Here is a 22,421-nt window from a genome sequence, read left to right as displayed (position 1 = left end):
CAGAGACATTCTCCGCTAAATTTCCAGGCCTGAATACTTCTACGATATCATGGCAGTCTGCAAACAATCGTTTAAGTGAATGCCGGGATCTACTGTGCTGGAATGTATGATCAATCATGATTTGCCCAATTCTGTACTACCATGAAAATAAAATTCAAAACTAAATATATATCTAACTTCTACCACACCAAAAACTACTTCTACTATGGTATATTTACGATCGCACAATTTAATGTGCTTTCCGCCACCTAATGTGCAGGTTGGAATAAAATACAAAAAAATACAAATAAACTACTTTTCTGTTAAAAAATAAATAAAACAGATTTGACACAGGCTCAAGGGGAACCTGAAAGGTCAGGTCTTTCAGGGCCCTTGCAGGTCTTCAAATGTAAAATCCTTAAGTCACAAAAACCTTTCTGCCGCCGCCACAATAATGTCCAGTTTCTTAGATTTCTTTGAGACGTGCCGTACAGTTTAACTATAGCAATGAACTCCACAAAATCCACCTTTTTAACACTAACATATGTTCCCTAGCATCACATGTTTTCTCAATTATTTTAATCGCATCCGCATTATTTTAATTGAACCTTTATTTAAGGTCTTAATACTTAAGTAATTGTAATATTTCAGTTGTATTTTTTTTTATACATTTGCAAAAAAATCTAAAATCATGTAGATTGATGAGGGCAAACAACTATTTTATGCATTTTAGAATAAGGCTGTAACATAACAAAATTTGGAAAAGGTCAAGGGGTCTGAATATTTTCCAAATGCTCTGTATCTGTGACCAACATATGCATATCTGTATTCTCAGTCATGTAATCCATAGATTAAGGCCTAATGAATTCGTTTTCATTTGGTTGGAGTAATAACAAGCTCATATACTTAAAACATTGGTTTGAATCTAGGATATGCTTTTAATTTGAGAGAAAATGAATAACTAAAGAAGATGTGTTCACTTCTCAAACCCCAGAACCCCAGGCTGGTCTGTTTAGTCTGTTTGCAAGTCTTGTTCTCGGAAGTCTCGCGAGGTTGTGCCTCTGGGTTTAGAAACTGTGCCACTCGCCTGCACAGACTGTGAGCATGCGTAATGACGATTTGTAGTGGGAAGAGCCATTCTGTCAACAACAGGGAAGCCACGGTCGGGTCAAATCTGAGCAGAGAGGCCATACCATATGGGCTCAAAAACGGCTTTCCAAATGTAAAGAAAATGCTAATAACGTTGTGCTACGTCTACCTTTGGGTGCGCTTTCAAAAGTGCTACACAGTGGTAATTCGGAGCACCCTGCACAAATTGTGCGGGGGGAGCAAAACCAATGCAAGTAACGTTAGCTTCACATTCTGTGCCTTGAATCCGCTGGGGAAGCCTCGACTTCAGAAAGGACAACCAACCTGCCTGCAAAGTGTCAATAAGCAGCTCAGTCCACCTCTGCCCGAGGAGGACGTTTTTCTCAAGTTGGGCGACAAGGCTATTTACATAACCGAACCTCAGGTGACACGTTTGTTTGATCTAGCTAGCTAGCTAGTATGTTAGCTACCATCCGAGGCCTTCACTTGTCAAAAAACATAAGCTACTCCGCTATCAATGAATGGGCAAGATCAGCTTGCCAGCTAAATGACAGGCGTGAAGGTAACGTTACGCATTCTGCTGCTCAGTTCCATTCAGAGCACGAAATGTGAAATAGGCCTCCTCCGTTATTAGCTATCAGTTTATGCATGCTGTGAGGTGAATAGCTAATCCGTCAAAAACCATTCAATTTTGATGTGAATTTGTTATATATTTCTGGTGCACATTAACTTACATGATATGTTAGTTATTTGACATAGTTTCGTATATGTCTAACGATCATTCTAACTTTCTAAAACATGCCTTAATATCTATCCATACCATCAGTGTCCATACTGTAGATCAGTGTATATGTTGTCTGTATTATTGTTCCTAGGCATGTGAGGACCTCAGCAAGTGGACTCTTTTGTGGGGGTCCTCTCTGAGTTGTGGCCCACGGATAGAGAACATTTCTTTCATCATAGAGGCTACATCAGGACAAAGAGTGGGCAGCCAGGCTCATCACACTACAGAAAATAAAAAAGTATGGATCACAAGTATATTTATCGAGAAGCAAAGAAACTGTCAGTTTTGTAGACTGTCAAGCATTTACAGTGGCTCGCGAAAGTATTCACCCACTTCGCATTTTTCCTATTTTGTTGCCTTACAACCTGGAATAAAATTTTAAAAAATGGGGGGTTATCATTTGATTTGCACAACATGCCTACCACTTTGAAGATGCAAAATATCTTGTGAAATAAGACAAGAAAACAAACATGACTTGAGTGCGCATAACTATTCATAACTACCCCCCAAAACTTTGTACAGCCCCCCCTTTGCAGAAATTACAGCTGCAAGCATCTTGGGGTATGTCTCAATAAGCTTGGCACATCTAGCCACTGGGATTTTTGCCCATTCTTCAAGGCAAAACTGCTCCAGCTCCTTCAAGTTGGATGGGTTCGCTGGTGTACAGCAATCTTTAAGTCATACCACAGATTCTCAATTGTATTGAGGTCTGGGCTTTGACTAGGCCACTCAAAGACATTTAAAGGCTTTTCCTTATACCACTCAAGTGTTGCTTTAGCAATATACTTAGGGTCATTGTCCTGTTGGAAGGTGAACCTCTTTCCCGGTCTCAAACCTCTGGAAGACAAACAGGTTTCCCTCAAGAATTTGACATCCCCACAACATGATGCTGCCACCACCATGCTTCACTCTGGGGATGGTGTTCTTGGGGTGATGAGGTGTTGGGTTTGCGCCAGACAGCGTATTCCTTGATGGCCAAAAAGCTCAGTTTTAGTGTCGTCTGACCAGAATACCTTCTTCCATATGTTTGGGCAGTCTCCCACATGCCTTTTGCCGAACACCAAACGTGTTTTTTTTAAGGAATGGCTTTTTCTGGCCACTCTTCCATAAAGCCCAGCTCTGTGGAGTGTACGGCTTAAAGTGGTCCTTTAGACAGATACTCCAATCTCCGCTGTGGAGCTTTGCAACTCCTTCAGGGTCATCTTCAGTCTCTTTGTTGCCTCTGATTAATGTCATCCTTGCCTTGTCTGTGAGTTTGGTGGGGGGCCCTCTTGGCAGGTTTGTCGTGGTGCCATTTTCTTTCCATTTTTTAAATAAGGGATTTAATGGTGCTCCATGGGATGTTCAAAGTTTTGAATATTTCTTGACCTGTTTGGAGAGCTCCTTGGTCTTCATGGTGTTGCAGACTCTGGAGCCTTTCAGAACAGGTGTATATCTACTCGGATCATGTGACAGATCATGTGACTAGATTGCACACAGGTGGACTTTATTTAACTAATTATGTGACTTCTGAAGTTAATTGGTTGCACCAGATCTTATTTAGGGGCTTCATAGCAAAGGATGTGAATACATATGCGCACACCACCTTTCCGTTTGTTATTTTTTTTAAACAATTTCACTTCACCAATTTGGACTATTTTGTTTATGTTCATTACATAAAATCCAAATAAAAATCCATTTAAATTACAGGTTGTAATGCAACAAAATAGGAAAAACGCCAAGGTGGATGAATACATTTGCAAGGCACTGTATGTGACAAAACTAACACTGAACAAACATATAAATGCAACAAGTAAAAATGTAATGGGTGGGGATAGGTCACAGATACCTTAAAGGTAGTGGCGTGGATCAGAAAACCAGTCAGTATCTGGTGTGAACACCATTTGTTTCCCCTCATGCAGTGTGACACATCTCTTTGGCATATAGTTGATTAGATGGTGGATTGTGGCCTGTGGAATGTTGTATCACTCCTCTTCAACGGCTGTGCAAAGTTTCTGGATATTGGCCTGGAACTGGAACACACTCGTCGTACACGTCGATCCAAAGCATCCCAGACATGCACAATGGTTGACATGTCTGGTGAGTATACAGGCCATGGAAGAACTGAGACATTTTCAGCTTCCAGGAATTGTGTACAGATCTTTGCGGCATGGGGCCGTGCATTATCATTAGAGGTCGACCGATTATGATTTTCCGATACCGATGCAGATTATTGGAGGGCCAAAAAAAGACTATACTGATTAATCGGACGGTTTTTAAAATTTTAATTTAATTTTTTTGACATTTATTTGTAATAATGACAATTACAACAATACTGAATGAACACTTATTTTAACTTAATATAATACATAAATAAAATCAATTTAGCCTCAAATAAATAATGAAACATGTTCAATTTGGTTTAAATAATGCACAAACAAAGTGTTGGAGAAGAAAGTAAAAGTGCAATATGTGCCATGTAAGAAAGCTAATGCTTAAGTTCCTTGCTCAGAACATGAGAACATATGAAAGCTGGTGGTTCCTTTTAACATGAGTCTTCAATATTCCCAGGTAAGAAGTTTTAGGTTGTAATTATTATAGGAATTATAGGACTATTTCTCTCTATATGATTTGTATTTCATATACCTTTGACTATTGTATGTTCTTATAGTCACTTTAGTATTGCCAGTGTAACAGTATAGCTTCTATCCCTCTCCTCGCCGCTACCTGGGCTTGAACCAGGAACACATCGACAACAGCCACCCTCGAAGCACCGTTACCCATGCAGAGCAAGGGGAACAACCACTCCAAATCTCAGAGCGAGTGACGTTTGAAACGCTATTAGTGCGCACCCCGCTAATTAGGTAGCCATTTCACATCGGTTACACCAGCCTAATCTCGAGAGTTGATAGGCTTGAAGTTATAAACAGCGCAATGCTTGAAGCATTGCGAAGAGCTGCTGGCAAAACGCACAAAAGTGCTGTTTGAATGAATGCTTACGAGCCTGCTGTTGCCTACCATCGCTCAGTCAGACTGCTCTATCAAATCTTAGACTTAATTCTAACATAGTAACACACAGAAATACGAGCCGTAGGTCATTAATATGGTCGAATCCGGAAACTATAATTTTGAAAACAAAACGTTTATTCTTTCAGTGAAATACGGAACCGTTCCGTATTTTTTCTAACGGATGGCATCCCTAAGTCTAAATATTGCTGTTACATTGCACAACCTTCAATGTTATGTCATAATTACGTAAAATTCTGGCAAATTATTTCGCAATGAGCCAGGCGGCCCAAACTGTTGCATATACCCTGACTCTGCGTGCAATGAACGCAAGAGAAGTGACACAATTTCACCTGGTTAATATTGCCTGCTAACATTTCTTTTAGCTTAATATGCAGGTTTTAAAATATATACTTCTGTGTATTTATTTTAAGAAGGTCATTGATGTTTATGGTTAGGTACACGTTGGAGCAACGACATTCCTTTTTCGCGAATGTGCACCGCATCGATTATATGCAATGCAGGACACGCTAGATAAACTAGTAATATCTTCAACCATGTGTAGTTATAACTAGTGATTATGATTGATTGTTTTTTATAAGATAAGCTTAATGCTAGCTAGCAACTTACCTTGGCTTCTTACTGCATTCGCGTAACAGGCAGACTCCTCGTCAGGAAGGTGGTTAGAGCGTTGGACTAGTTAACCGTAAGGTTGCAAGATTGAATCCCTGAGCTGACAAGGTAAAAAATCTGTCGTTCTGCCCCTGAACAGGGCAGTTAACCCACCGTTCCTAGGCCGTCATTGAAAATAAGAATGTGTTCTTAACTGACTTGCCTCATTAAATAAAGTTGTAAAAAATCATTTTAAAAATAGGCAAAATCGGTGTCCAAAAATACAGATTTCCGATTGTTATGGAAACTTGAAATCGGCCCTAATTAATCGGCCGACCTCTAATTATCATGCTGAAACATGAGGTGATGGCGGTGGATGAAGGGCATGACAATGGGCCTCAGGATCTCATGGTATCTCTGTGCATTCAAATTGCCATCAATAAAATGGGGCACTCTGTTCACAACGTTGACATCAGCAAGCGCTCGCCCACACGACTCCATACACGCTATCTGCCATCTGCCTCTTACAGTTGAAACTGTGATTCATCCATGAAGAGCACACTTCTATGCCAGTGGCCATCGAAGGAGAGAATTTTCCCACTGAAGTCCGTGCCAATGCCGAACTGCAGTCAGGTCAAGACCCTGGTGTGGATGACCAGCACACAGATGAGTTTCCCTGAGACGGTTTCTGACAGTTTGTGCAGAAATTCTTCAGTTGTGCTTATGGAACATTTCTGGGATGTTTAATTTCATGAATCATGAGACCAACACTTTACATGTTGCATTTATGTTTTTGTTCACTAGCAAGTGAGGAATGTGCAGTCTAATGTTTTGCTGCTTGTTTCATAGCAAAGTTTGTAAATCATAGATGCAAATGATTTACTTCTGCCAGGTAAGTCTACTTTGCAGTTAACATTTTAATTGAGAAAGTTTTGGGGAAAGTATTTCAATCAACCCACAAGACGGTTATCACATCAACGTGGCTACACATAGAGTGATAGACAAACGCGTGCACTACACAGACAGACGGGCAATATTGCTGGAAATTCATTGGCAGATATTGTGTTTGGCTTTTAAGCCAGTGGTGCTTAACCAGGTGTGGTGGGATAATGTCACTGTTGCGTTTATTAGATAGTAGCTTGTGGTGTTGGATGCTTGTGAGATTTCTTTATGACAGTTTGCGGTGAAACACGTGAAAATTGCACATACTTTTAGAATTGTGTGGCGAGCTACTCATAGGTGGGCTATGAGCTACTGGTAGCTTGCGATCGACTGGTTGTAGACCCCTGCACCAGTTACTGTTGCCTAGGGTCGGGTTTTTGAAAACTATGCTTGTATAGTTCGGGGGGGATGCTCTCTTTTGCTGACTGGACAGAGGATTTGAACCTTAGACAGGTCACTTTCTTTCCTTCTGAGTGTTTACTTCCGCTCCATTGTTCCTCACGTGTGGGTGGGGCTGCACTGGGAAGTGAAACCCCACTGTGTTCGATTGGGCTGTTTTCCTTCAAAAGGCTCAAGGGAAGAGAAAGACTCTGGCCTTTTGGAAGTCATGCTTTAAAAAGCAGGTCTTTAATATGGAGGGTCAACTGACACTTGAGATGCCATGTTAAGATCCTGGAGCCAAAAGGTCCCTTTAAACACACACATTGTTATTTTACTCTCGGGCAGCAAGTAGATTTTGCTTAGTGCATTATCAGTATCTATGTTCTGTTGATTATTGAACTAATCCCGATCCCAACTAATCTAGAAAACTAAGTCTGATATGATCCTCTTTTCCTTCCACCGTCCACTAACAGTTAAATCCTACTGACCTGTGTACTATGCTGTGTTGTCTAGGTGCTGAAGTGGTCAGACTACTGTCTCCCTCTGGCCTGTAGCCCATTGCATCCGTTCAGGGCCGTGGCTCAGGCCAGCGTTGACAACTTCAGCCGCCTTGGGGTGGCGTTTATGGAAGATCGCCTTCAGCTGGACAATGGACTAGTGCCTTCAAAGATAGTCTGTGAGTGTCATTATTGCAAAAATGTCAATGGTTTCTCATCTCGTGTGTGTATATACAGTTTTATACCTATCCTCAACTTTATTGTAAACCTAGGATATTTAAAATAAAAATGTTAGTATTTTTAAGTCTATTTTTAAAAAGAGGCCATTTGTTTCCTAACAGCAGATAAGTTTCAGTTCTTGGCCAATGCCATCTCAGAACTTCACTTAGCTAGGCTATATCCAAACACATGATACAAATCAGTTTTCCAAGTCTATTGTGACATTTTTTCACATTGCTTAAAACTGAGAGAGGGACATATTTTGCAATTCAAATATTGCCCTTTGTACTAATTTCCCCAGCTGTCCTGCTCCGAGAATCTGCGTTCAAAGAACTTCTGGAGAAAGGAAAGTTGGAAAAGCACATCACTTCCCTCTCCCTCAAAAAACAGACTGAGATCATACTCTCTGAGCCTTCTCCCTGCGAGTGTGAGCTACTCTCAGTGAGAGGCGACCTCCAGCTAACACAAAATAGGAAGTGCAGCCTTCTCCAACCGCCAGAGATCCAGAGAGCTTTAGTGGAAAGACGAGGCTCCGAGCACCTACGAGGAGCCAGCCCTGGGGTGGACAGCGGGGACAACTCACTTGGCATCAACCACCAGCACATGGAGGGCCACGGCCGCCACCTCCACCTCTCCAGCTGCCACGAGTGCCTGGAGCTGGAGAACAGCACCATCCTCTCCGTCAAGTACGCCTCGGTCGACAACATCCCTGACCTTCCCGACGACTACGCCACGTGCACGGACAGCGGGGACGAGACTCTGGACGAGTTTGAGGAGGATGAGGCAGAGAGCTTTGTTGGTCAAAGCCGGCGGGTCAATGTTACCGGGAAGCCCCCCAACGTGCTGGTGTTCACGGGTGGCTGCCAGGAGAAGTTCCAGAGGGTGCGTTCGCTGCTGGGCGAGTGCATCGACATGGACAGCTACACGGTGTACCCTCTGAGGCCCCAGCAAGCCCTCAGTGAACCCTGGCTGGAGAGTGCCACCCTGCTAGTGCTGGCCTCAGACGAACCCCTTACCCCCCAGCTCCAGGCCCGTTTCCTTGCATACCTGGAGCAGGGTGGCAGGGTCCTGGGGCTCTCCTCCACCCTCTGCCCAACGGGGCTGGCCCTGGTGCCCAGGAAGAGCAGGAGGAGCCAGATCTGCAGGCTAAGCTTCACCAAGGCTGATACCACAGAGCTGGATCTAAGCGTGCTTGCCAGCGGGAGTGTGTTTGTCAGGGAGCTGCAGAGTGGTGGGGTCCCTGGAGAGACGGAAGTCTGGGGGGAGCTGAAGTGGGACGGAGATGGTGGAGACAAGGACATGGTCATCGTCAGGGTGACGCGTGGAGAGGACCGAGGGGAGGCTGTGCTGTGTCAGGTTTGCACTCCACTGTCTCGATCAGTCAAAGATGTCCTTTCACATGTAAAGCACTAGATTTGTAAATAAAATGCTCTTTAAATGGAAAATATTGCTGCTGCTCGTGTTAACTAACTTATTTAGCAATTAATATACAGTATTCATTCATTTAGATGAATGTGCATTTTACAACCACTTAACCTTTCAGCTGACCTTTGCCCTCTCACCACTGACCTCAGGTGCACCTGGAGACGGCCCCCAATTCTGAAGATATTGTGTCGTCTCAGGGTTTTGACGAGCTGAAGATGAGCAATGCGCGGCGCTACGAGGTCCTGACGGAGATCATCACCTCCCTGGGCCTGAGCTGTGAGCAGAGTCAGGCCCCGCCCGCCAGCCCTGTCTACCTCCTCGCCACCTCTGAGGTACGTACCCGACTCCTCCCTTGCTACCTATCTGTTAAAACTAAGGCCTCTCCCAGCCAGTTCAGTATGCACAAGCTTTTTGGAATGTGCAGATATTTATTCAGAAATCTATTGTGTAGAACAGAGATGCTTCTGACAGAGTAAGGATTCACAAATGCTCTATTCATGGTATTTCTATCTTCATCGGTCAGTGTGTTGCATATAGTGTATGCACCTGACCAAACGTGACCTAGGCTTCCCCCCCCCTACATTTGATCAGTAACAAATTCTATATTTCTACGTTGGCCTGTGGTGTGAACATGGCTAGCCTGCCCCACAATATCCAGACAATTGGGTATGGAAACCTTCAACTCTCTTGTCTTTTATTAGAGTTTTCACATTACTCCTGTCCTCAAGTTGGATAAAAAAAATATCCTATTGCTTTAGCAATGTTAGCTCATCAGTCTCTCTAGATATGCCGTGTGGCTGACTGCTGATCAAAGGTCTGTTCTAGCTCTACTGTTTGTGTTCTTGTGGAGCCCTGCCCTCACTTATTTTGACTGGCCCTCTGGACACATAAACCTGCTCTAAGCCTGTTGCATATATTGGACATACATTTGCATGTATTAAGAATGAAAATGGTTTCCACATGTTCAGACCCGTCTGGGGCGTGTGGACTAGGGCTGCCACAATAAACATTTACCCAGGCAATTATGGTCTGGGGGGGGCAAGAAAAGGCCTGACATGGACACGAGTCTCTCTCTCTCTCTCTCTCACACACACACACACACACACACACACACACACACACACACACACACACACACACACACACACACACACACACACACACACACACACACACACACACACACACACACACACACACACACACACACACACACACACCCTATTGCTCAGTGCACAATGCAGTTTCTCTATGTGATGTCAGTGGTGACAGTTCAAAAAATGCCACTAGTCTGTGTGCACCCAGTCGCTTACTAGCAGGCTGAGGCTATTAATGCTATTACTCCCAGTCAACTTGCTGCCTGGCAGGCTGAGGCTATTAACCCCAGTCAACTTGCTGCCTGGCAGGCTGAGTTTATTACCCCCAGTCAACTTGCTGCCTGGCAGGCTAAGGCTATTATTCCCAGTCAACTTGCTGCCTGGCAGGCTGAGGCTATTACCCCCAGTCAACTTGCTGCCTGGCAGGCTGAGACTATTACTCCCAGTCAACTTGCTGCCTGGCAGGCTGAGACTATTACCCCCAGTCAACTTGCTGCCTGGCAGGCTGAGGCTATTAACCCCAGTCAACTTGCTGCCTGGCAGGCTGAGTTTATTACCCCCAGTCAACTTGCTGCCTGGCAGGCTAAGGCTATTATTCCCAGTCAACTTGCTGCCTGGCAGGCTGAGGCTATTACCCCCAGTCAACTTGCTGCCTGGCAGGCTGAGACTATTACTCCCAGTCAACTTGCTGCCTGGCAGGCTGAGACTATTACCCCCAGTCAACTTGCTGCCTGGCAGGCTAAGGCTATTATTCCCAGTCAACTTGCTGCCTGGCAGGCTGAGGCTATTACCCCCAGTCAACTTGCTGCCTGGCAGGCTGAGACTATTACTCCCAGTCAACTTGCTGCCTGGCAGGCTGAGACTATTACCCCCAGTCAACTTGCTGCCTGGCAGGCTAAGGCTATTATTCCCAGTCAACTTGCTGCCTGGCAGGCTGAGGCTATTACCCCCAGTCAACTTGCTGCCTGGCAGGCTGAGACTATTACTCCCAGTCAACTTGCTGCCTGGCAGGCTGAGACTATTACCCCCAGTCAACTTGCTGCCTGGCAGGCTAAGGCTATTATTCCCAGTCAACTTGCTGCCTGGCAGGCTGAGGCTATTACCCCCAGTCAACTTGCTGCCTAGCAGGCTGAGGCTATTACTTCCAGTCAACTTGCTGCCTGGCAGGCTGAGGCTATTACCGCCAGTCAACTTGCTGCCTGGCAGGCTGAGGCTATTACCCCCAGTCAACTTGCTGCCTGGCAGGCTGAGGCTATTACTCCCAGTCAACTTGCTGCCTGGCAGGCTGAGGCTATTACTTCCAGTCAACTTGCTGCCTGGCAAAGTGCTGTGCTCTGCTGTGGTATGTGGGGAATTAGCTCTGGGAGTTAATCAGTGTTTGAGATGGATCACTGACCGTTTACTCACCCACTTCAGAGGGATCTCAGAGGGTTATGCCAGGCTCCCGCCACTGATTGGCCTAACAGGCCTCTGAGAGCAGGAAGTGAAACGCCTCAGGACCACACACCAAGAGGCCAGGGTTCCGGTCTAGAAGCATGGTTTCGACTGCAACTACAGTCTTGCTTCGGTACTGCAGTTTAACTGAGGCCTGGCCAAGAAACACAATTTCCATTGACGGCCACATAGAGAAGTCAGATTAGAAAATTCCTAATAAGACACTTTAGTCATCACCTTTGTGCACAAAACATCCATTGAATTATCCAAATGATTGTTACTGAGGTCGATTATTTTATTTTCTCTATCGCTCACAGCCGAAGATATCAACATTACGTTGAAAACTACGGTTGGACATCTTGGTTGCTGTTTACATTTCTAAACAGCCAGGCTGTTTCCGGAGGCTTCAGCCTTAGCAGTTATGTGTAATCTAGATAAATTCACAATGGCTATAGAGTCTAGAGTAGGTCTGTCAGATAGGGAGAAGTGCTGAAATGCAGCACTTGAGTTGGGAAAAGATTGTGAAAATGTCATAATTTCAGCCTGGGTCTTAAGACTGCAGCCTAGGTGTTTTGTTACTCTAGTCTGTTGTACCCTCTTGGCAGGGGATACAAATGACAGCAGAAGTTTTCCTACGCACCGGTGGTGAAATAACTCTCCACTAGGTGGCAGAAAATCTCTATTTTGCGCCTTATGAGTACTACAACTTCATCTCTGGTATTTCATAGTGTTTGTTGTGGGGATTCGTCTTAGCAAAAAGCAAATAATTCAGTCACTTTGATTAACTTTCTTGAGTATTCTTTATCAAAGTGTAGACTTACTGAAAAATAAATCAAAGAACGTAATACCCCAGTACAGTTGTACCTCAAAATAAAATTCACTTTGCCCGCGATTTGTGAGCCCCAAAACCAATTAATTATCTCATAATGCCAGATAAAGACCTCAATGTACCCTGGACAGGAGAGATGTCACACACCCGTTGCCCTCCACTTGGCAAATCTTATGGGCTCACTTGAACGACTCTGTTAAGTTACTTATTTAAGTTAAGTTACTGTTAAGTTACTTATTTATCCATACACTTGGCCCTAGTTGGCCTCCCTCTGCCCGACAATGCAAAAGTGTTTCCGAAAAGGACTAAAATGTAGTTTAATTATGACTGTTTGGTGTGTTTGGACTGGGCTGTGACTTCTTCTTCACCCCACTGCCCCAGCAACTTTAAAACATACACCGGGATGATGAAAGCGAGGGCATGCAGGATCGCTTCCAGATTGTTCTAGGAAAATTGAAGGTGCTTTGAGGAATTGGAGGGGATTAGATAGTGTACAACAGAAATAGAATGCACTCTATAGAGTGTATTCTGTGCACCTTGACTAGAGCGGATGGACTGTGTGCATCTGTCAATGCTACCTCTGGAATTTGTAGTGGAGACCCTGGTGTTATTGTTGTTACCCAGGTTCCTTTGCTCTAGCCCATCACATGGCATGGGCTTGCTCAGAGGAACTCTGTGCTCAGACAGATTCATCAAGGGAGTGTTTATTTCCCTTTTCCCCTCTACTGCTCACTTCTTCTCTCCCTATCTCCTTACTCTCTCATCCCTCTCTGATTTCCCTGCTATTCTTTCTCTAATCTGACAAACCAATTATCAAAATCAAATTTTATTGGTCACATATTTAGCATATGTTATTGTGGGTGTAGCGAAATGCTTGTGTTCCTAGCTCCAACAGTATCGTAGTATATAACACTTCACAATAATACAATAAACTAATTAAGAAATATTTAAATATTAGCTCAAGCAATGTCAGAGTAGCATTGAATAGAATACAGTATATACATATGACATGGGTTAAGCTGTATGTAAACATTATTTAAACATTATTAAAGTGACTAGTGTTCCATTATTAAAGTGGCCAGTAATTCCAAGTCTATGTATATAGGGCAGCAGCCTCTAAGGTGCAGGGTTATGTAACCGGGTGGAAGCCGGCTAGTGATGGCTATTTAACAGTCTGATGGCCTTGAGATAGAAGCTGTTTTTCAGTGTCTTGGTCCCAGCTTTGATGCACCTGACCTTGCCTTCTGGATGATAGCGGGGTGAACAGGCCGTGGCTCGGGTGGTTGATGTCCTTTATGATATTTTTGGCCTTCCTTTGACATCGGGTGCTGTAGGTGTCCTGGAGGGCAGGTTTGACCCCGGTGATGCGTTGGGCAGACCACACCACTTTCTGGAGATCCCTGCGGTTGCGGGCGGTGCAGTTGCCGTACCAGGTGGTGATACAGCCCGACAGGATGCTCTCAGTTGTGCATCTGTAAAAGTTTGAGTGTTTTAGGGGCCAAGACAAATTTCTTAAGCATCCTGAGGTTGAAGAGATGCTGTTGAGTCTTCTTCACCACACTGTCTCTCTGGGTGGACCATTTCAGATTGTCAGTGATGTGTAGGCCGGGAAACTTGAAGCTTTCCACCTTCTCCACTGCAGACCTGTCAATGTGGTTCGGTGGGGTGCTCCCTCTGCTGTTTCCTGAAGTCACCGATCAGCTCCTTTGTTTTGTTGACGTTGAGTGAGAGGTTATTTTTCTGGCACCACTCTCCCAGGGCCCTCACCTCCCTGTAGGCTGTCTCACCGTTGTTGGTAATCAGGCTTACTACTACTATTGTGTCCTCTGCAAACTTGATGATTGAGTTGGAGGTGTGCATGGCCACGCAGTCATGGGTGATAAGGGAGTGTTGTTTCCTACCTTCACCACCATGGGGCTGCCCATCAGGAAGTCCAGGACCCAGTTGCACAGTGTGTGTTCAGACCCAGGGCCCGAGCTTAATGATGAGCTTTAAGGGTACTATGGTGTTGGATACTGGGCTATAGTCAATGAACAGCATTCTTACATAGGTATTCCTCTTGTCCAAATAGGATAGGGTAGTGTAATGGTGATTGCATCATCTGTGCATCTATTGGGGTGGTAAGCAAATTGAAGTGGGTCTAGTGGGTCTAGGGTGTAAGGTAGAGGTGATATGATCTTTAACTAGAAGTGAGTGCTATGGGGCGATAGTCATTTAGTTCAGTTACCTTTGCTTTGTTGGGTACAGTAACAATGGTGGACATCTTGCAGTAAGTGGGGACAGCAGACTGGGATATGGAGACATTGAATATCTCTATAAACACTGCAGCCAGCTGGTCTGAGCATTCTCTGAAGACGCAGCTAGGGATAATGTCTGGGCCGGCAGCCTTGCGAGGGTTAACTTTCTTAAATGTCTCAACTCACATCGGCCACGGAGAAGGAGAACCCACAGTCCTTGGTAGCGGGCCATGTCTGTGTCACTGTGTTATTCTCAAAGCTTGTCCGGAAGCAAGACGTTGGTGTCTGCGACGTGGCTGGTTTTCCCTTTATAGTCTGTGATTGTCTGTAGAACCTGCCACATGCGTCTCGTGTCTGAGCTGTTGAGTTGCAACTCCACTTTGTCTCTGTACTGACATTTTGCCTGTTTGATTGACTGAGGGAATAAGTACACTGTTTTGTATTCGGCCATATTCCCAGTCACCTTGCCATGGTTAAATGCAGTGGTTCGCACTTTTAGCTTTATGTGAATGCTGCCATCTATCAACGGTTTCTGGTTTGGGTAGGTTTTAATAGTCACAGTGGGTACAACATCTTGTATATACTTTCTGATGAACTCAGTCAGCGTATCCGTTTATTTGTCGATGTTATTCTCAGAGGCTACACGGGAACATATCCCAGTCCGTGTGATCAAAACAATCTTGAAGCATGGATTCCGATTGGTCAGACCAGCATTGTATAGACCTTAGAACGGGTACTTCCTGTTTCTGCTTATAGGAAGGGAGGAGCAAAATGGAGTTGTGCACCTACATTTTTTTTTTGTCTTAAATATTACTTAGATGTTTTCAGTTCGAACTAGTCAGGTTATGCAATTTTTAAGATACAACAGCAGACACACTGGCAGTGCTTTCAATAGAGAAACATACTGAGCTCCCTGCTCCTTATCCCTGTAAGCCCAGAGATGTCAGACTTGTTAAGTGGCCCAACCAGTCTCCAGTGACCGCCCTCTCCTTTGTGATTGGCACAAAGCAGATAATTGAGGCATGCAGATCAGCAACACTAATTGATTAACCATCACTGTATTTGCTAAATATGGATTTGGGCTAATTAGGCCGTCATCCTTGTCCTCTCTCATTGCCAAGGGGGTGCTAAACACATACATTTGCGTAGCAGATGGTGCCTTGAGAGGTTAAAAAATGACCTAATTTGAGGAAATGAAAGGAGCACCACGTATCCTCTTTACTAAACCGAGTATCTGCTGTGGGTGTGGGGTGGCAGAAATGACTATTAATCCACTCACTCAAAATTCTAGTAACTTTCCCCAAATTGGAGGATTAGCTGTCCATTTCCACTTCCCCTAGTTATTATATTATGAGGAAATATAAATAAATGAAAAGGAAACTACAGAACACCACTAGAAATGTGCATGTTTTTTTTTCATTTATTAGTAACATGGAAAAGAACATGGATACTGAATAATACTTGATGGGATACTTAAACTATATTTAGCTGAAAATAAATAAGAATTAGTCAAATGTTTGAATAACCATAACATGATTAAATAGCGACATTATATACTTTAAATTGGTAGCTACCAGAGATGTGGACTTGAGTCACGTGACTTGGACTCAAGTACCACCCGAGTTGCAAATTTTGCGACTTGACTTTCACTTGAGCATCAATGACTCAGGATTTAACTTGGACTGGAACTATCAAAAGACTTGAGACTTGGATTACCCCCTCCTAAAAGAGCAGCAAGTCTGTTATTACACCGTGAACATACATTTCTGGCAGTTCCGTTGCTCAAAGCTGAGAATTGCATTGGGTTATATGGAAAATGACTGTTAAATTCTGTTCTGCCTAGCGCTGCTGTGCCGGCAGGTGCGGAAAGGCAAGGGGAAAATTAGAGCACTGTCCTATATTTTCAGCGCTTGTCACTTGAAAACATGTGCTCTTAGCAAGAGTTTCCTTGAATATTTATTCTGACCTCTCAATGTGCATGTAGTGGGCAGGGGGAAAACAACACTTGATTCTAATTGGAGATTTCAAAATGTCGGTCAAACTTTAGCTGTACTATTAACACTAGCTGTAAATTGTCATTTGGATGGCCTTTCTATTAGTAATGATTCAAAAAGCATTTATTTATTCATCCGTTAAGTTTATTATGTAGGCCTATGTACTGTACAAGTATGCCTAGTGTAAGGTAAACAGATAATATAACCTGAATTTAAAAATTGCATTAAAATTAGTATAATACACTTAACAGAGTTCTCACCAAAGAATGTGCCACTATGCCTGTCATTTTTTTATATACACTTTAAAATGAATAAAACCAACTTGAAACTGTGTGTAAATGATAATGGACCTACTGAACCTACATTCATGCAGTTTCTTGACTATGTCCAGATCGCTAATAGCCTGCTCACCCAAATGAAAGCTAGACAATCAAGGCGCATCGACAGTTCCAAAAACGATGGATAGAGGAATATATTTTTTTTAATTATACAAATTACAGCAAAGAAATATAGGCAATTTTCAGTGTAGTCTTCTGGACCTTGTTGAAGACAGAATGCTGCCCCTGGGGCAAAATGAGTTTGACACCACAAGAGGCAATCAGCAGTAAAACAAAGTTCTGCCATTTCCTGTTACGGTAGAAAGCTGAGGGAAGAGGCTGGGGAAATGTAACCAAACTCAAATTCATAGACAGCTATGGAAGCAAGGACTGAGCATCCCTAATAACATGGTTAAAACAATCATTTTGATATTAGTCTACATAGTGTTTGTTTACATCTACTTTGTTTACAAACATTGGCGTAAAACAAGCTTATATTTGGGGTTCTGGTGGGGGTATGACAGTTTAACAAAGCTACTGAGGCATAAGTTCTATCCTTTAAGAATCAATGGGTACATATCATATGTCCAAAAATGGATGTAGAAACTGCAGATTGGCCCTTTAAGGCTCTAGATTGCAGGAAATGTCACTTACAGGTGCTCAAAAATCTCTAAGTCTCCCTCTGCCTTACCCATCAGCACCACCTTATTAAACAATCCTGGGGAGAACCTTGACTTAACCATATATTTTGAAGACTCAAAACACAACACTTGTGACTTGACCTGAGCTCTGGGACTTAACTTAAGACTTGCCCATTATTACTTGGGAGTTGACTCAAGACTTGAAAGGTTAAGACTCTTGAGACCTGTTTCGGACTTGCTAAATTGTGACTTAGTTAGTACCGTCTCAGATAGTTACTATAAAGAATGACCTTTTTTATTTTTTAACCCGTGTCTGATAAAATTCATCAAAGCAACAGATTACTTTTAATACAGACAATTCACTTTACTGTTCTTGGCTGAGTACAAATGATGTAGCCTGCGGCGAATGCAATGGAAGAATTCCCTGTCTGCGTAGCATTCGTGTACAGCATCATATTAGATGAGGATCATGTCAAATCCCTCTGTGGAGAAGGGGCCTTCCTCTGACTTCTTCAGCAACATGTTGTTAGTGTTAGGAGGAGATGGTTTCTGGTGGGAGTCAAAGTGTCTGATCCTTTTGATGGATGAGAAGTGACTAGAACAGAATGTTTCACTACTCTGGGAACCAGCGCCTAATTAAGCCATGTAATTGATTATCAGCAGCAGTTGATTATCTTACTTAAGGCTGGACTTTGCCTTGGCTCTTTAACTCTATACTGGAAATATATATAATTGAAAAAGATGGCATCATAATTGTCTGTTTTATACGTTTTCATGGAAGGATGGGAGCCATTAGGATATGAAGAAAAATATATTTCATTGAAATGAGTGAAGTGAATGGTAGTGAAATCACAGAGGATTTATTCAGTCTCTCATCACACCGGCCTTGTGTTCTTCTGTCCCCAGGAGCGCAGGGCCAGCTTCCTCAAGTGGCTGCACACCCAGTTGGACAAGGAAGGACTGCTCAAGTGTTCCAAGGCATTCCTTAAAGTGGTCCCCAGCTCAGAGCTTCAGGCTGGGCCCCCCCTGCTGCCCAAGGGGACCCTGGCCCTGGTCACAGATGCCCCAGAGGCCCAGAGCTGGGAACAGTTCAGCCTGCAGACCTACAGCCAGCACCTGGAGACCCGCACGCTGGGACGCACCCTTCTCTACACTCAGGTCACCCCTACCACCATGGACCTACTAGACGGGTAAGTTAACATTACCTGCACTTGGCTCTGGGACAGGGAGGGAGTGGGGTAGTCTGTAAGTAAGGGCCAAATCCTAACCTAAGAATCAGTCCAACTCAAAGTTTGACAGAACTCTCCATTGACATCGATGCATGACTTAAGCAGAAGTTTGAGTTGGCTGCACTCATATCTCCAGTTAGCATCTGCGGTTTATCGGGTGTGGGTGGTTTCAGGGGAAGATTTTCAGTTTACAGTCATTGTTAAAGTAACATGGACACATATGATGTTATACGCACTGTGATACCCTTGTCAGCGTAGCGCCACGAGATGATTCCGGGTTCAGTAGTGGTGTCTAAATGAAAGTGAAGTTGTCAGACACCAGTGCGGCGTGAGAGTCATAAAAAGAGAGAGAAAGCAAATTCGATTGAGAGTGAGTGGTTGGTCCACCAACCATGCTGTGGGGTGGGGGGGGGCATTCCGCTGGGCTGGAACTAATTTAATGGCTGAGTGACCTTACTGCAGCAGAGGCAGGCTGTACCTAATACAGGTCTTTGTCTATATCCCACATCTCATTGGGAACTTGCCAGTCAACAGGCGGATCCCAGGGACAGGTTGAAGCTATTAGAGCTGTCATGAAGTTTGAAAAATGGATTCTGGACCTGCGCAGAATTGATTGGAACTGACAGTGTTGTCATTAAGGTTGTAAGGTAACGAAAGAGGGAGGAAAGACAAGGACGCGTGAAAAAAACAGTTCTCCAGTTGTGAGTTTTGATTTCGCTCCCTCTGATTTTTTGGCAGTTTAATTTCCAGATGGTCCCGTTAGTCTTGATTAAGTGGGATTATTCTAGATGAAAGCCTCTTGTCGGAGTCCTTTTCTTTGTTTTAGCCTATATTCCCTCAAGCACATGTAGTTATTTTTTATTTAACCAGGCAAGTCAGTTAAGAACAAACTTATTTTACAAAGACAGCCTACCCCGGCCAAACCCTCCCCTAGCCCGGACGACAATGGGCCAATTGTGCACCACCCTATGGGACTCTCGATCTCAGTGTCTAAGACCGCTGCGCCACACGGGAGCCCGAGTCAAGCATAGTCATTATAGGATGACTATGGGAGGATTGTCATTGTTTATCTGGACCGCTCTTGCTCCTATCAAAAGGGAACACCTGGGTTGTGTTCATTAGGCACCAAAAGGAAGAAAATGCTCCGAAACGGGGAGGTATTATCTGTACTTGTTCAATAAGAAACTCTCATTTTCTTTTTCCATTCCAAAATGTTTTTCTACGCTGTGACCTAATGAACACGGTCCTGGTAATATCAATATAACTGACACTAACCATATAGGCAACTGTCTTCCTATTCAGTATTGAGTGTGTTTTGGCATTCTGATATGGACTGGTGGTGATAGTGAAACTACTGTAGGTATCAAGTATGTATGACTCTCATTTATACTCAATAGGTCTTTATTTAGTCTGTACAACATGCTTTTCTCAATTTGTTTGCTGACCTGTTCTTAGCTGTGGGGTCTGTTTTTGTGCAGATGGTAGTGGAATACCACGGCAGTTTAGGAGCTAGTCAAGTATAGCTTTTCAGTTTTCTTTGGAGGGCCACCAGTACAGTGGATTTAATAAGCATTTCCTTTATTAGAAACTATTTAATTCAAGAGAGACTATTTTTGATGCATGGAGAGAGAGAAAAGGACCCACAGTAAATGCAAAACTAATAACTGTTATTCATCCAAAAAGCAGATATTTTGTTTTTCTGTTGTAAGCCAAATTAAGACAGGAAGTGAAAATAGGCTGAATAATTCATGGTTATAATTGAACTGACATAAAACAACAATTAGCTGCACATTCCTATGTAAATACTTTTTTATGGTGGTGTAGTGCTCATTGTTGGCAAGGAAATGTAAATTCAAATGAGTTGCCGCGGGCAAGAAATGTTCTGACCAATGTATTACTCAAGCAAAAAATAAATAAATGATGGAGTGTATTCGAATGTTTCGTTTGACGTATTTTACTTGAACTTATTGTTCAACAAAATTATGGTATTGTTGTCTGCATATCTTTTAGCATACAGTAAAATGTCAAAAATGACTTCATCAACTGAAGTTTATTTAATCCTAGGCTATCCATGTCACTTTCAATAGTATGTATAATTTCCAGATAAACTGTACAATCCGTTAGACATTTTTTGTACATTCTTAATCAATACTTTAGTTCACAAATAAATGAGTTAAAGCAGTGGGAAGAGAAATCCTGAGGATGTAACAACCTTATTAATATACGAAAGCTAATAATAATATACGAAGATATATATTTTTTATTTCATCTTTATTTAACCAGGTAGGCCAGTTATGAACAAGTTCTCATTTACAACTGCGACCTGGCCAAGATGAAGTAAAGCTGTGTGACAAAAACAACAACACAGAGTTACACATAAACAAACGTACAGTCAATAACACAAAATAAACATTTTAAAATCTATGTACAGTGTGTGCAAATGTAGTGAGGTAGGCAATAAATAGGCCATATAGGTGAAAATAATTACAATTTAGCGCAATACTACTGTTCAAAAGTTTGGGGTCACTTAGAAATGTCCTTGTTTTTGAAAGAAAAGCAAAAAAATCTGTCCATGAAAATAACATCAAATTGACCAGAAATACAGTGTAAACATTAATGTTGTAAATTACTATTGTAGCTGGAAGCTGCTTTTTTAAATGTATTATTATTCGTTTTTTTTAAATGGAATATCTCATAGGCGTACAGAGGCTCATTATCAGCAACCATCACTCCTGTGTTCCAATGGCACATTGTGTTAGCTAATCCAAGTTTATAATTTTAAAAGACTAATCTATCATTAGAAAACCCTTTTGCAATTATGTTAGCACAGCTGAAAACTGTTGTTCTGATTTAAAGAAGCAATAAAACTTGCTTTCTTGAGACTAGTTGAGTATCTGGAGCATCAGCATTTGTGGGTTTGACGACAGGCTCAAAATGGCCAGAAACAAAGACCTTTCTTCTGAAACTCGTCAGTCTTATCTTGTTCTCAGAAATTACGGCTATTCCATGTGAGAAATTACCAAGAAACGGAAGATCTCATACAACGCTGTGTACTGATCTCTTCACAGATTTGTGCAGGGTAAAAGGGATCTTGAAGAAGGAAGGCTATCACTCCATTTTGCAACGCCATGCCATACTCTGTGGACGGCGCTTAATTAGGAGCCAATTTCCTGCTGCAACAGGACAATGACCCTAAGTTCCAAACTATGCAATAACTATTTAGGGAAGAAGCAGTCAGCTGGTATTCTGTCTGTAATGGAGTGGCCAGCACAGTCACCAGATTTCAAACCTATCAAGCTGTTGTGGGAGCAGCTTGACCGTATGGTACGTAAGAATTGCCCATCAAGCCAATCCAACTTGTGGTAGGTACTTCAGGAAAGGAAGCATGTGGTGAAATCTCTTCAAATTACCTCCACAATCTGACACCTAGAACGCCAAAGCTCTGCAAGGATGTAAATGGAGGATTTGAAGGACACAATTGTTATTTAAATTAAAAATCATTATTTATAACCTTGTCAACGTCTTGACTATATTTCCTATTCATTTTGCAACTGATTTCATGTATGTTTTCATGGAAAACAAGGACATTTTTAAGTGAACCCAAACTTTTTTGTGTGTGTGTATATATAAACCTTGCCCCCAAATGCAACTTTAATTATAGATCAGTTCTTCAACTCAATGGTGGAGCATTTCTTTTATAAGTAATAAGTAATAGGCCATTGAGGGGGAG

The 22,421-nt window shown here is 42.9% G+C and overlaps 1 protein-coding gene across 3 annotated transcripts in view; it reads left to right on the top strand.

Moving 5' to 3' along the window:
• Positions 1–1,075: 1,075 nt before the first annotated feature.
• The window catches only part of hlcs (holocarboxylase synthetase (biotin-(proprionyl-CoA-carboxylase (ATP-hydrolysing)) ligase)), a 49,145-nt gene continuing 27,799 nt past the window's right edge, over positions 1,076–22,421 (top strand). Inside the window, exons 1-6 of one of the 3 annotated variants that reach the window (XM_035782071.2) lie at positions 1,076–1,492; positions 1,944–2,090; positions 7,286–7,448; positions 7,790–8,844; positions 9,063–9,245; positions 18,369–18,652. In XM_035782071.2, coding sequence (XP_035637964.1) covers positions 1,091–1,492; positions 1,944–2,090; positions 7,286–7,448; positions 7,790–8,844; positions 9,063–9,245; positions 18,369–18,652 — 2,234 coding nt within the window. In that variant the 5' untranslated portion in view covers positions 1,076–1,090. Of the gene's footprint in view, positions 1,631–1,943; positions 2,091–7,285; positions 7,449–7,789; positions 8,845–9,062; positions 9,246–18,368; positions 18,653–22,421 lie in introns of all 3 variants that reach the window. The other 2 variants (XM_035782074.2, XM_035782073.2) reach the window with 2 other exon arrangements.

Source organism: Oncorhynchus keta, chromosome 12 (assembly GCF_023373465.1).
Source record: "Oncorhynchus keta strain PuntledgeMale-10-30-2019 chromosome 12, Oket_V2, whole genome shotgun sequence".
Classification (NCBI taxonomy): Eukaryota; Metazoa; Chordata; class Actinopteri; order Salmoniformes; family Salmonidae; genus Oncorhynchus; species Oncorhynchus keta.
This window is presented reverse-complemented; position numbering and strand designations above follow the sequence as displayed.